This window comes from Ailuropoda melanoleuca, chromosome 11 (genome assembly GCF_002007445.2).
Source record: "Ailuropoda melanoleuca isolate Jingjing chromosome 11, ASM200744v2, whole genome shotgun sequence".
Taxonomy (NCBI): domain Eukaryota; kingdom Metazoa; phylum Chordata; class Mammalia; order Carnivora; family Ursidae; genus Ailuropoda; species Ailuropoda melanoleuca.
Window position 1 is genome coordinate 95132788 of NC_048228.1, and position 13472 is coordinate 95146259.

General features: G+C 36.4%; 1 protein-coding gene and 1 long non-coding RNA gene across 5 annotated transcripts in view; one reads left to right on the forward strand and one right to left on the reverse strand.

The window, feature by feature from the left end:
• The window catches only part of LOC109489172, a 22375-nt gene extending 15360 nt beyond the window's left edge, over positions 1–7015 (forward strand). Inside the window, exons 3-4 of the long non-coding RNA XR_002142120.2 lie at positions 5576–5724; positions 6980–7015. This is a non-coding gene — a long non-coding RNA (uncharacterized LOC109489172). The remainder of the gene's footprint in view (positions 1–5575; positions 5725–6979) is intronic.
• The window catches only part of SLIT2 (slit guidance ligand 2), a 310878-nt gene that overhangs the window by 78254 nt on the left and 219152 nt on the right, over positions 1–13472 (reverse strand). For 2 of the 4 annotated variants that reach the window (XM_002916360.4, XM_019796533.2), the window contains 6 exons: positions 9591–9734; positions 9315–9478; positions 8289–8312; positions 4621–4771; positions 1886–1960; positions 153–296 (listed from right to left, as the gene is read on the reverse strand). In XM_002916360.4, coding sequence (XP_002916406.1) covers positions 153–296; positions 1886–1960; positions 4621–4771; positions 8289–8312; positions 9315–9478; positions 9591–9734 — 702 coding nt within the window. The remainder of the gene's footprint in view (positions 1–152; positions 297–1885; positions 1961–4620; positions 4772–8288; positions 8313–9314; positions 9479–9590; positions 9735–13472) is intronic. The other 2 variants (XM_011221190.3, XM_019796534.2) reach the window with 1 other exon arrangement.

A 13472-nucleotide genomic window follows, 5' to 3' on the forward strand; every position in this document is an offset into this window, starting at 1 on the left:
TGTGTGTGTGTGTGTGTGTGTGTGTGTGTGTGTGTGTGTCACAGAACCCAGGATAGGAGGGTGAGAAGAAGTCCTCACTATTTCCCAGCCCAGAATTATAATGACCAGTGAACTACAGTGCTAAGAGTCACTATGCAGATCAGAATACTTACAAAGTTTTCAGACTTTCTAATCCCTTGAACATCTTATGCTGAACATTTTCCAAACGATTACTCGTGAGAAGTATTTCATTGACACCCGATGCTCCTTCAAATGCTCCTTCTTCAATGTCTGTAATCTTATTGTTGCTGAAGTTTCTAAATAAAAAAATTGTTGAAACAAGATTTTAAGCTATTTCTTTCTAATAACGAGGGCACTGAGACAACATATTTGATCATTTTCTTCTAATGAATAAGGTCTTTCATAATTTCCATGCTCTTCACTGCCCAGCACACTTGAGGGTCTGAAAAGACACCACTTCCCATTCCATCAATTCAAACTGATGATAGCACTGAGGGAGAATGTCAGTGGTGAAAAATACCAGCCTGATCAATGTCAAAATGATCTGCAAGGGTCCTCAGGAATATAAAATTCTTGAGGTCCGGTATTGAGTTGTATAAACCTTTATGTTCAGCACAAAACTTAATAAAGAACTTTAAAAGTAAGTGTCCCTGATAAAAACTATTGAATGAATTAATGACTAAAGAAGGCAGTTGTGTAGAGAGAAGAAGGATGGGTTAAATGTGTGAGCATTTAGACTGCATCAGAAATGTATCTGAATATGGGTTTGTTCCCAGTCAAACCTCTCACTGTAAGCATGTGTCGAAACAACCAACTTAATTGTCAGTAGTTTGTATGATACAAAGCACAACAATGCTTGTCCAGAGGGAAAATATCCAGTTGATGGAACACCTTCCTATAGGTTCTATCTTTCTCTTTCTCATTGTTCACTCCAAGACCGGGAATGCCCCCAGAACAAGGGTCGTTTTTATGTGTCATTTTATTCCTCTCAGAGCATTGCATGCACTAGTTGCTCCATAAATATGTGTTGAATTGAAAGATATGAATAAAATGAAAGAGCAATCCATGTCAGTGAAAAGGAGAACAATTAAACAATAAGAAACTCTTTGGGAGGCAGTATAATATGGGGGTCAAGTGCACAGGACATTATCTGCTCTGCCACCTACAGTCAATGTGACCGTGGGCCCCTTACACTAGAAAAGCAGGTGTTACAGAGACATACTCCTTTCCTCCTTTTGATGTTTCCTCTTCTATGAAGGTTGTTCCATTGGCCTGACGTGCTTGACCTCTCTTCTGTCCCTCCCTCCCTCCCTCCTCCTCAGGGGAGAGGAATACTGTCTGACTGCTGTTGGAACTGCTAAGTTTATAAACTTATTTTAAAGTATGAGTTGTGGATGTGTAGTAACACAGATAAGCTATCAAGCCAGTTTGCCAATCATTAATTTTGACTATCTTCTAATGAAAGTTTAATGAAGCAAAAAGTCAAATAGTTGACATGAATGTGCTGAAAGAGATAGAACAGTGTGGTTTAGGGAATAGAAAAGGAAGTTACAAAACACTACTGAACCCATTTCTAATGAGCTTAGATTGCCGAATTCCTGCTGTGGCCACATATCAAACCAGCTGTCTGAATTAAAGTAAGACGCTAGGGCTTTGCTACAGAAAATGTGGTTGGCATCCTTGAATACATAGAAAAGAGGTGATTACTCAGACTTCCCTCAGAAATTACCCTAAATTCATGTCACAGGTAGTTATTGTAGGGAAATTTCTCCAGATCTTTTATAGTTTCCAATTTCCAAAGAAATCTGAATAAAACCGCACAGGGATTTAAAAAACATAACAAAACACCACAGAAATTTTAAAAGGTGGCTAACGCACGGCTTACATTTTACGTAACTGTGGAAGTTTCTTGAAGATTCCTGTAGCTTCCAACACCGTGAATTCATTATTATTGAGACGCCTCAGAAAAAAAAAAAAAAGAAACAAAAGTTTCATCACCAACAGCCATGAAGGGATTAAGTTTTACTTCTCATGCAGAAATGTAAGATCATTTCGGGGTTATTCTGAAGTAAAACATAGAATACATGTCACAGAAAGTCTGTGGAATTACTGATTTTTTCCCCATTTCACTCAAATTTTAATGATCAAAATAAAATATTAAGAAGCACACAGTAAAGAAAACCAATTATCAAAAACTGACACCAGCTCTCATTCATAATCTGTAGAACAAAGTTTCTCAAACTCTTTTTCCCCACTATCACCCCTCCCTCAAAAGTATTTTTACCCTAGGAAGCATTTTAGACCATTTTTCCTAATCACTGGCTCCAAATATTTTTTACTAACAGCTTTTATGCTATGCAATTTATATGCCATAAAATTCACCCTTTTACAGTGTGTAATCTAGTGGTTTTTAGTGTATTCACAAAATTGTGCAACTATCTTTGCTACCTAATTTTAGAACATATTTGTCACCCAAAAGAAAAATCTCATACCCATCAGAAATCACTTTCGATTTGTTTTTCTCCCTGCCTCAGTCCTTGGCAACCACTAATCTACTTTCTGTGTCTATGGAATTTTCTATTCTGGACGTTTCATATAAGTGAAGTCTTTTTGTGGCTTTTTGTGCCTGGATTTTTTTTTTTAAACTTTGCATAATGTTTACAAGGCTCATCCACGTTTAGCATACATCAGTACCTCATTCCTTTTATGGCCAAATAATATTTCACTGTATGGATATACCAATTTTGTTCATCCATCTATGAGCGGATAGATACTTGGGTCTTTCCACTTTTTGATTATCATGAATAATGCTGCTACTAACACTTGGTGCACACACCAGTTTTTGTGTGGATATATGTTTCGATTCCTTTGGATATTTACACTAGTGCAAAATTGCCGGGTTACGTGGTAAAACTATATTTAACAATTTGAGGAATAGCCAAACTGTTTGCCAAAGATGCATCATTTTTATATTCCCCAGCAATGTAGGAGGAGTCTGATTTTGTTTTTGTTTTTGTTTTTGTGGCCATTTTAGGGCACGTGTTACCTTACTGTGGTTTTGATTTATGGTTTCGTAATGCTTGATGATACCAAACTTTTTTTTTTTTTTTTTTTGGTGCTTATTGGCCATTTGCATATCTTCTCTGGAGAAATGTGCATGCAAATAATTTGAGCACTTTTTGATTGGGTAGTGAACATTTTTATTGTTGAGTTGTAATAACTCTTAATATATTCTGGATATAAGTACCCTATCAGATATATGATTTATAAATATTTTCTTCCCAGTACTAATTTTTAAATGTATAATTTACAAAATCCTTAATTTCTTAAAATACACATACTTCTAATTTCTAATAAATATTTTTAATAAATTACATGCTAGTGCTGTAATTCTTAATTGACAAGTAAGCCTATTTAAGCTGTTATCATGCTGGAAGATATAAATTGAATTGTTGTTTGTAATAATATTGGAAATATGCACTACTCCCTAAATGACCATAGCAATAGAGTTTAAGCCTTTTACTACAGGCATAGTCTCCACACATTCCAAAACATCCTGATGCTTTGACATAGATTCAAAAACTAACAGGAATAATAATAATAATAATAATAATAATAATAATAATAATAATAAAGCATCACTATAGCCACAGGGAAGTTTCTGTCATCTCTTTGAAAGCATTACATTATTTTTAAATATTCAAATTGTTTAGGATTCACTGAGTAACAGGCACTAGTATAGGCATAGTGGGAGATAAACTATAAAACACAATCCCTGTCATCAGGGAGTTACAAGCTAGTTGAAGACAAAAGGATTATACAACCATAAAAGGACAGCCAACTTTGCAAAGCAGTTAATGGCAAAAACCAGATGGTGCTATACATAAACGTTGCCGAGATGTGCAGAAAACAATGAGATTTCACCAAGTTTTTCTTGAATTTTTAGAACACTAGCATGACTTTTATAAATAAAGTCACTAAAAGCAAACTGTACATGGCATAGAATCTATAGATGATTCAACAACATGTTTTAGCAACTAGTATGTGCTTGGCCTGAGGCAGAGTTACAGATATACATCTGATCTCATTGTCCTTTCAGCTTTTCCTGCTATGCTATCCACTGCTCAGGGAAAAACTATCCTCTGTGCTTTAATACTTGATAATCACTGAATTCTTCAGTCAGTGAGGTAATAAAGCCGATAAAGTCTCTCTCACTGAATTTGTAATTAACAAAGATTCAAAATGGTGACTCTCCAACTACTTTACATGGTTGCTGCAGAAAACTATATACCTTAGAAATCTATTACATGTTTAGAAATGGGTGTGGGAGTAAATAATACCCAAGAAATGAATATCAAAGGAATATGTTCTTACTATTAGCATTAGGAAGAGCTAACTGACTTTTTGAGGGCAAATTAATTTCTATAATCATGTCTTGGACAAGAAAGATGAAGTAAGATAGCCTCTAATATCTCCTGGTTACAAAGAAGGGTTGTGGCCATGTGTGTTAATTAAAATCAATGTAATTCTTGAAAATAAAACGGAAAGACAAAAATTCCAATGCTATGATGCTTTTGTTCCCTCCCTCCAAACCCGGATTTTGTTGGGAGGTGAACTCACAGCTCGGCAGTGTACTGGGGAATGTGGTCTGGGATTTTGGTGAGTTTTTGATTGGAGCAGTCTACGGTGGTTCCTTCACAGCGGCACTTTTCAGGGCAAGCCAAATCGGCAAAGCAGTCCCCACTTAATTTGGATCGATAATCTTCTGTACCTATTGAGGATTCGAGGCAAAAAAAAAAGAAAAAAATACTGAGTCTAAAGGTTTGAATATTCGTAAATTTGTAGGAAGAAAAATAGTAAGATAACTATAGATTATGCAGCAGGGAGACAACTTGGGGAATTTTTGGTCAATGGATGTCAGGAGAGGGTTAAAACAAGGGCTTGGAATTTGCTGGAAAAAAGAGTAACCAGATTCACAGGACAGGAGACATTAATAGAGATGAGCTTTTCACAGCTGTACTTTCTGCTGATCCGGTTATGAGCCATTCTAGCCTAGTTGAGAGCTTATCATACAATGGCTATCAATTGTTACAAAGTTTATTTTTTTTTCTCTGAGTCAAGAATTTAAAAATGTATCCAGTTAAGAAACATATTCCTATGTATCATTTCAAATTAGGGCTTTCAAGGCAAATAGATGTACTCAGGTTTTTAAAATTTTCTATGGTCTTATATTATTCTCTCCCTCTCACATAATCTTCGGAAACGCCTACAAAAGCCCTCTTTTTCATTTTGATTTTATGAAAGGAGACAAGTAAATCCTGCTTTAAGCCTCAGCAGCTTGTCATGCTGTAGAAAGCTGCGTGACGTTCCATGGTGCTTGACGGAACCATGTTTTACTCATACCTGGCAACCACATGGTTAGATCAAGCACAACAGAAAATCTCGCTACATAATCACTACACCATCCACTAGGCCAAGGGTAAGACCGAGAGGAAAGATGAAGGGAAGCAGGAGAAAAAGCTACAGACGTTCTGGAAATGTAATACTGTTTACATGACATGCATTCTTCCCGCAGAATGTTTATGACCATAGTAAGAGTATTACTACCGAAGATTTCCTGGAAACACAAAGAAGGGGCTACACTGAAAGGTGCCTCCACTGTTCCTCAGAACTGCAGAAGGGAAACAACAGCTTTCGCGAACAACATCCAGGAAGAAGTTGAAGGTGAGCTACAAGGACAACAGAGAAGCTCAAAAGATCTGTGGTTTCTTCTTGGAAAAAAAAAAAAAAGGCGCAAAAGACCGAGACTAGAAGAAGGTACATCAGGATTGAAAAGGGAGGACATTATGTTTCAGATCAGACACTTTTACTTACAGCCAAAATGGTGAATTCCTGCAAAAGTAAAGATCACCAAGAAGGAAAGAAAGAGTAATCCCAATTAAGATTAATCGACACATATATAAAACTAGCGAAGGTCTCTTCCTTCTTTCCTTACTATGGCAATTAGAGGGGGATGGCATAGTATGACAGCAATCGTCATGCTTTGCAAACGTTTGTAGTACTTTTTTGAAGCACAGTGCTCTTACAGGAAAAGCAATGGCATACAAGACGCACAGCACAAATTAAGTTCTTGTCGATTCCTTTAAATGATGAGCTCTCTGCAAGATAGATTTTCTGTTGAGTTATCACTATAATATCTAGAATGCCATACAGAATGGTGGTAGGCAAGTAAACATGCAAACGTAAGTGAAAAACAAATCATGGCAATCTTCAAAAACAAATACATCTGGATTAAGGCTTACGTTGTGGTTTACATGCTTTTTAATGACCTTTCCAACTTATAAATAATGTCACTTAGTGGAAATGAAATCAGAACCTCATACAGTCGTAAAGCTGAATATAATCGTTTCGTTAGACTTGGCAATTAATGCCAGGGCATTTACTAAGGAAGTGTTGTCCCGTAGTTTAAACTTTCATTTTAAAAAGCCAAATGAAGAAATGCTGGGAACAGAGGGCTAAATGACAGGTACATCAGGTATCTTATATTTAAAACAGTCTGCATTCAATGCAATGACAATGTTTCTTTAATGGAGACTCTATGGGTAGGCTAAAATTTTAATATAATCTAGGGACAAAAAAGGAGAAAAAGCCCAAAGAATACTTCTGAGTCCTGACTTCTACTATTATTGGTTTAATATAAATTGAATGATCAGAAATTACTGACAATTAAGCCAAGATATCACATATACAATGTATTTCCAAAAAAAACCTATTCTGACTGCTGTCAATAAATAGGTAAAACTGTATCAGAATTTATGAAAACAATCTGCCATTTGATCTTTAATTTGTGAATAAGAAATATTAATTTCTAAATTATTCATAAAGTACATTTAAATGTAATTGATTGAATAATTTGGTATCAATTATATTAACTGCCATAATTTAAAGATTTTAGTAATATTAATGCTTTTTCCTCTAGGTGTTCTGGTGTTTAGAATATGGCTTTTTTCCAGGTAAGTAATAGCTATCAGATGACTTTCTGCTTAGCAGTGAGGTAAAAATAATGAATTTTAAAGATTGCCTATGAAGGCAATCAACTGCTCTATTCAACATGTTACTTCTTATGCAGCTAGTGTAATATATAAAATATTATTGATCATTCAAGCTCAAAATGAGTAATAAAACAAAATCTGTTATATGCATAAAATTATTCAAATTCTAATGGCAAATAACACATATCTCCTTAAAACACAGACCAAACCCAGAACTCTTCTTAAAAAATCAGTATGGTTTTTGCATGCTAACACCATGTAACTACCTCCTTACTGGTAGTTATTAAAATATATGATAGTCTAGAACTTCCCCAGGAGATGGTAAATGTAGCCAATCAATTATTAACATATATTTTTATATAATGGTTTAAAACAAACAAGTCAAGAGGCATTTTACACAACTGGCAGGCAAGGAAAAAAATAAGTAAACATATTTCAAAGAGCTAGTTCCAGAATCATCAGCCTTGAGAATGTTAAGATTGTAGTGGTAAAACATTTCAATTACTTTTCTAAAAAACATTTCATTCATCTGCCTAAATTATTCAAGGCATTTAGTGCCCAGGAACATCTGATGCTTTCAGGATGTATGTCAGTATTGTGTCTGTGGAGTTACACTGTCACTCCAGGTCTGCAACAATGTTAACTCACAAACAATGTATAATTGCATGTCAGCAAGCAGGAAGTTGCTGTCTTTGTATAAAAAGTGAAGCAACAGTTAAGCAAAATAAAGCAAAAAGCAAGGGGCACTTTTTTATTATAAAGAATTATATTTAAAAAAGTAAATTTCATGGAGGACAAGGCAATTCTGTGTGTTTGTAACTGATTTCATGTAGAACTAGTTCTTTGACAATAGAGAGGTCTCTGTCTTTAAAACTAGCTCAATAAGCTATATTTTAAAAACAGGTTGAAAGATCAGATATACAACATAAGGAGAGAAAATGATTTAAGTAGAAGGCTACAGGTTCAAACATTTTAGCTACTGTGAGAGATTTTAGATAATGTGCCAAAGTGAGAGAGGAAAAAAACGATGGGGGTTTAATAATACGTCTAACATCAGAAGCTGCATGCAAAGGTCAGGTTTTCAGGAAACAGCTACAAGTGATCTATGCAGAAGTCAGTCTATCTACAGAGTATCCACTGTTCTTTCAAACGCATGCATATCAAAGTTTCAGAAGCTATATTTATAAGGTGAGGAAAGGGTGTCTGCAGTTAGTCCTACTACCGAGCAAAACCTACCTGGAATGAAATACTGTTCTTTAGCTAAATAAAAAAAGAGAAAAAAAAATAGAAGATGCACCTGAATGTCAGCAAGCAGAGATATGAGTTATATTAGATTAAGAATGGACTAAAGGTACTATAGATAATTAAGTGAATTATATTTACAGCAGTGGCTGAAGTATAATCATGTACAGTGAGTAGTAAATGTCTCTAGAACCATGGACAATAAACAGTTTTGTTTTGATATTAGCTTTTTAGTATGAATTCACTGCCGAATGTGAAATACCCCTGGAATAGTTAGATAGCATACTACTCAAAATATACGGAATGTAGTTTATCATAAGAACACAGAAAAGATGAGACCAAAGCAAATAGTAAATTTCAATGAAGTACACCTTTTATTTAATAGTAACACAATGGATCTATATTTGGCTTTTTATAAGTAAATATAATATTCCCAAAATGCTAAAAGATGGTCTTTTTACAAAAAAAATAAAAATAAAAAATAAAATAAAAATCCTCACAGTCCTATTTAAAATAAGAAGGTGAAAAATAAGTAAGCACATTTAGTGTGAGAATCAAGGGATCAGGAAATTTCTCCCCTACGTCTGAGCCTGAGCAAATCACATAATCAAGTCTCAGTTCACTTTCTGAAGAAATGAGAACATGACTGATTACCTTAAGTTTCTCAATGGAGAATACAACAACAAACATGAGACTTAGCAGACATAAAAAAGTATTCTGAGTTTGCTAAAGGGCCCCTGTTCAGTTTGAACCCTAAAAATACAGTATGAAGTATCCAGGCATCTTATTTCTTGGCTGGTAGCCTATTTGTTATGCTGGATATAGTGTTAAAAATATTACATATAGGAGTGCTATATGAATTGTGTCTATAGTTCTCTTTATTTTGTTCTTTATAGACAGCAGAAAAAGAAGTATATTCTATAATGTTTGGTAATTCATCTGAAGACCAGTTGTCTCTAGGTCTCCATAACCACTGTTTTTGGTAACACAGGAGAAATGTCACACGAAGTAGGAAATTACCTGAACAACGGAATTTCTTGCTTTTGATTTGTCCGATTCTTTTGTTGGCCAGACGCCGGGGGCTGGTGCAGCGGGCACCACTGGTCTCGATGGGGTTGGTATGGAGATAATCCGCCAGCCACTTGAGATGGCAGTCACAAATAAAGGGGTTCTGGGCCAAATGCCTTTCAGAAACACAGACAGAACACTTTTATACATGACTTGCAATGAACTCAACTCTCAAATTCACAGTGGGGACAGCAGTCATCGTATTTGATCCAAGCCATATATACATACATGGTCTGAATGGCCCGGAGAGGTGAAAAAGTCCCCTTGGCAATGGTCTGAAGCTTGTTGTCGTACAAGGAGAGAAGGTTCAAGTTGTGGAGATCCTGAAAAGCATCTACCCGAAGGCAGTTTATCTTGTTGGCATTCAATAATCTGTTTGATCAAATAGTTGCAGAATTAAAGTGTAGCATCTCCTTAACCCACCTTCAAGATTCTGTCCTTCTTGAGAAATACAAGAAATCAAGAAATCACATTTCTCTGAACCTTGACACTAACATTTTAACTGGAATAATTTAGGTATCACAGGTGGAAGATATTCCAGATAAAACAAGGGTCATGTGGTTTAATGAATGCCTGAATCTAGTGGTACTTAATATTTATTCAATAAAAATTAATCAACATATTCTCTGGAAGATGAAGAGGCAGGGCAGTAGACAAAGGTGAATGAGACCCAACGTCTCCTGTCAAGGACGCCATAAAAAAAGTCATAGAACATTAGTCTCTCTAGTGGCTCTGTGAAGAAGTTCAGTCTATTTTCAAAAACAGAAGCCAGAGTGAGCCTTTTAAAACACAGATAACTTTCTCTCAAAGCCAGGCAGCAACTCCAAAATTGCTCTGAGTGAAGCAAATTGCTCTGAGTGAAGCTCTCAGTCCTGACAAATTGCCTCAGTGCCCAGTAGGACCATTAGTGCCCCCCTCTGAACTCCGTGACCTCCAAGTTCTCTCCCGGGGCTGCTTCTGCTCCAGCCACACATGTCTCCTAGTCGGGGGACTCTCTGTTTGGAATGTTCTTTTCCCTGCTGTCTGACTATTCTGCTCTTTGAGTCTATTGCAGTCTTATCTCCTCTATGCAGCTACTCTGACCCCTCTCTTCACCCATCACCTGTGTTTGCCCCGCCTCAACCTCTAGCACACTCAATTTCTTTACTATCATGTTTTTTTTTCCTATTTTCTTAAGTACATATTTCTCTCCATTGCATATAATTTGCTTATTACATTATTGCTGTCATGTGTAGGTTCCCTCAAGACAGGTATATTTGTTTGTGCCTAGCACATATGATATGCTCCATAAATATGTTGTTGAATGCACACTTTATGATCCTCTTGGAGAGTGACACGGTTCATAACCCTATTAAAGGCCCTGGTCCTGTATTATAAATATCCATTTAACTTGGTTTAACAAAATATACCATAAACTCATTTTTTCCCAACATGCTATCAATATTTGACTTAAATATTCTATGGAACTGTGGTTTACAAATCGTACTTGGGCAAATGCCATTCTTGTAGGTTATATGGAATTGTGTCTGAGCTTTGATGCATGTTGGACTACCTTTGGGAATACACCTGCCCTGCCCTCTACCTTCCTCAACGCTCTGGTCTATCACGGCCACATGGGAAGCTCACCGTTTCCAGAAGCTTCCACCCACCTAAAGTATTTCTTCCTCTAGGTCCCCAAGGAAGTTATTCTGTGCTACTTAGTCTTGGCACCTCCTTTCTGTAAGCCTACATGTTTGCCCAAAGGTGGATTAGTGCCCTCCATGGGCAGAGAAATTTTTTTGATACTTTTTTCTCTATTAGCATTTACTTTACTGCTTTGATACTTAAGGCTTGAACAAATATTTAGTAGCTCAAAAAATATGTGCCCTGTCATTTGGGTTTGTATGCCTTCCTATTTAACACTCTGAAAAATATTTTCCCTTTTGTCCATCAAGAATCTCTATTTTTAATTAACATAGGATATTTCTTTTACTTTACTTGCTTTTTAAGGTATGTACACACAAATCTGTGACTTCCTCGGGGTAATTCTCTTTGCTCCCCCCCCTTTTTTTTAACCTCCCTTTAAGGACCTGACATTTTGGCCTTCTCTGTGGTCCTCATAATAGATTTTTAAAAGCTTAGGAACTGGTTTCAGGTATGGACTGATAATCCCATTTCTCCACTCTGCATCACAACACAGGTCACACTGACCGTATTCTCCAACGTGTCAGCGAACTGAAGGAGTCAGAGAGCAGAAATAAGGAGAAGGAAAAAGTGGGAAGCACTGAAGACAATTGAAGAAGATCCTGTTTTGAGCGTTTTGTACTTACTGTAAATTATATGGTCTGCAAAGTAGGAGAAAGAAAGTGTGGCACACACTACTTTCTTTTGTCCTTCCATTTACCTACTTCTTTTCCCTAGTACCTCATCTGTTCAAGCAAATCTAAGATGCTTAACTAAGTTCTCAGCTAGCCATAAAAACACAAGTGTGTGGCTTTAGCCCTGGCAGGCTTAGGAACAGGCCTTAATCTAGAGGTAACATATTAGGCTGAGGGACAAGGATAGCTTTTTAAGTAAGATTTATCTGCATACAGATCCCATGGTTTATGAACCTGGTTGTTACATCAACCACCAATAAGTATGTCTGGAAGGAAAAAGAAGGTGCTATTTAAGTGTTAGTACCAGACAGGCCAGTGATAGCCAAGAGACTGCACGTAAATGGCAAAGATAATAGTGCTAGGAGAATGCAGAAGAATGACAGAGAAGCAAATAACATGCAGGCAATACCTGGCTATAGCATCCAGCTATACCTATAATGTGTATAATGTATACAGAGTCATTGTACTAAACATCAGAAACAGTATTTACTGAGCCCACCTCAAAGGTTAAAAAAAAAATTGAAACCAAATAAAGACATTAGGCCACAAGGATCAGTATTTTTCATGACTTACTGGACTACTATAAAATCCAATTATTGGGTTATACAGTACTAAAGAGATAGAAAGAAAGAGGCCAGAGAGAGAGAGAGAGACAGACGGGAATGCAGTAAAATGGAGAGTACTATACATAGTAAGGGTAAATATTGTTTTGTTAACAAGTTGCTTCCTTTGTGTGCTTCTGTGTGTGTTGTGTATGAAAACTGGGTTGTGGTATAAAATATGTTTCTGGATAATGATGAAAATTTAAAACATGAAAACTAGGATATAGTTATAACTTATATTTATCAAGTAAGGAAACAGATCTACATTTGGGGTATCTGTGGGATTAGGAGGAAATCTTTGCCAAATCAATGATACAAACCCAACACCAACAACTGTGTATACGAAAGGAGAAAGTAACATTTTAAACTTGAGAATTTTAAGGTGGGCTGATGATGAACTAATTGAAAGAGGACATTGCCTCATACTCATCTTTGTATACACAGCAGCCCCAGATGAGGAACTCTATGTATGTTTGGTGATCAGAACAGAATTTGATGATCGAACACTAACCATCTTAATACTAGCGTATTTTTTCCAATTTCCTTTTCTATGAGCATTCACTAAAACATTTGTGGTCAGGTTTTGATGTTATACATATAGGTATAGTAAATTCTTCTTTTGAGACAAAGGAGTGGTAGTTACTGTCTAAGCAGAATGGTTTCTAGAAGATGCAGTCTAGGGATTTACAGATAATTTTCTGAGTAAACACCAGTGGGATGGCTCCTGCTGTGTTCTGGTCCTCTGCGCACCACCTCTGGGTCGGGGACATGGTATTTCAGCATTGTCCCTCCTGCAGATGCTTTGGACAAAGGTGGACAAACCTAACACTATGTCACTCTCCTTCCCAACTATTGTTAAATCAAAACAGAGAGCTTCACAAAGGGCAGAGACCGCACCAGCTTTTAAGGACAGAGTAGCCAGGAAGCATACATTTGTGACAGAGTGGACAGAAAGGTTTTGAGACAACTTCAAAGTGCTGTGTCTTCAAATAAATAACACCCATCAGTGTTAGCTGCACTAGACTAATCTTTTCCATTTCATTAAACTGTCGTTTGGGGTTGAGTTTTTCTGAAGTCTCCATTAAACTATGAGAGGGTACACTGACTAAAATATAATGCTTGGTTCAACAGATCAGAGGCCATCAAATACT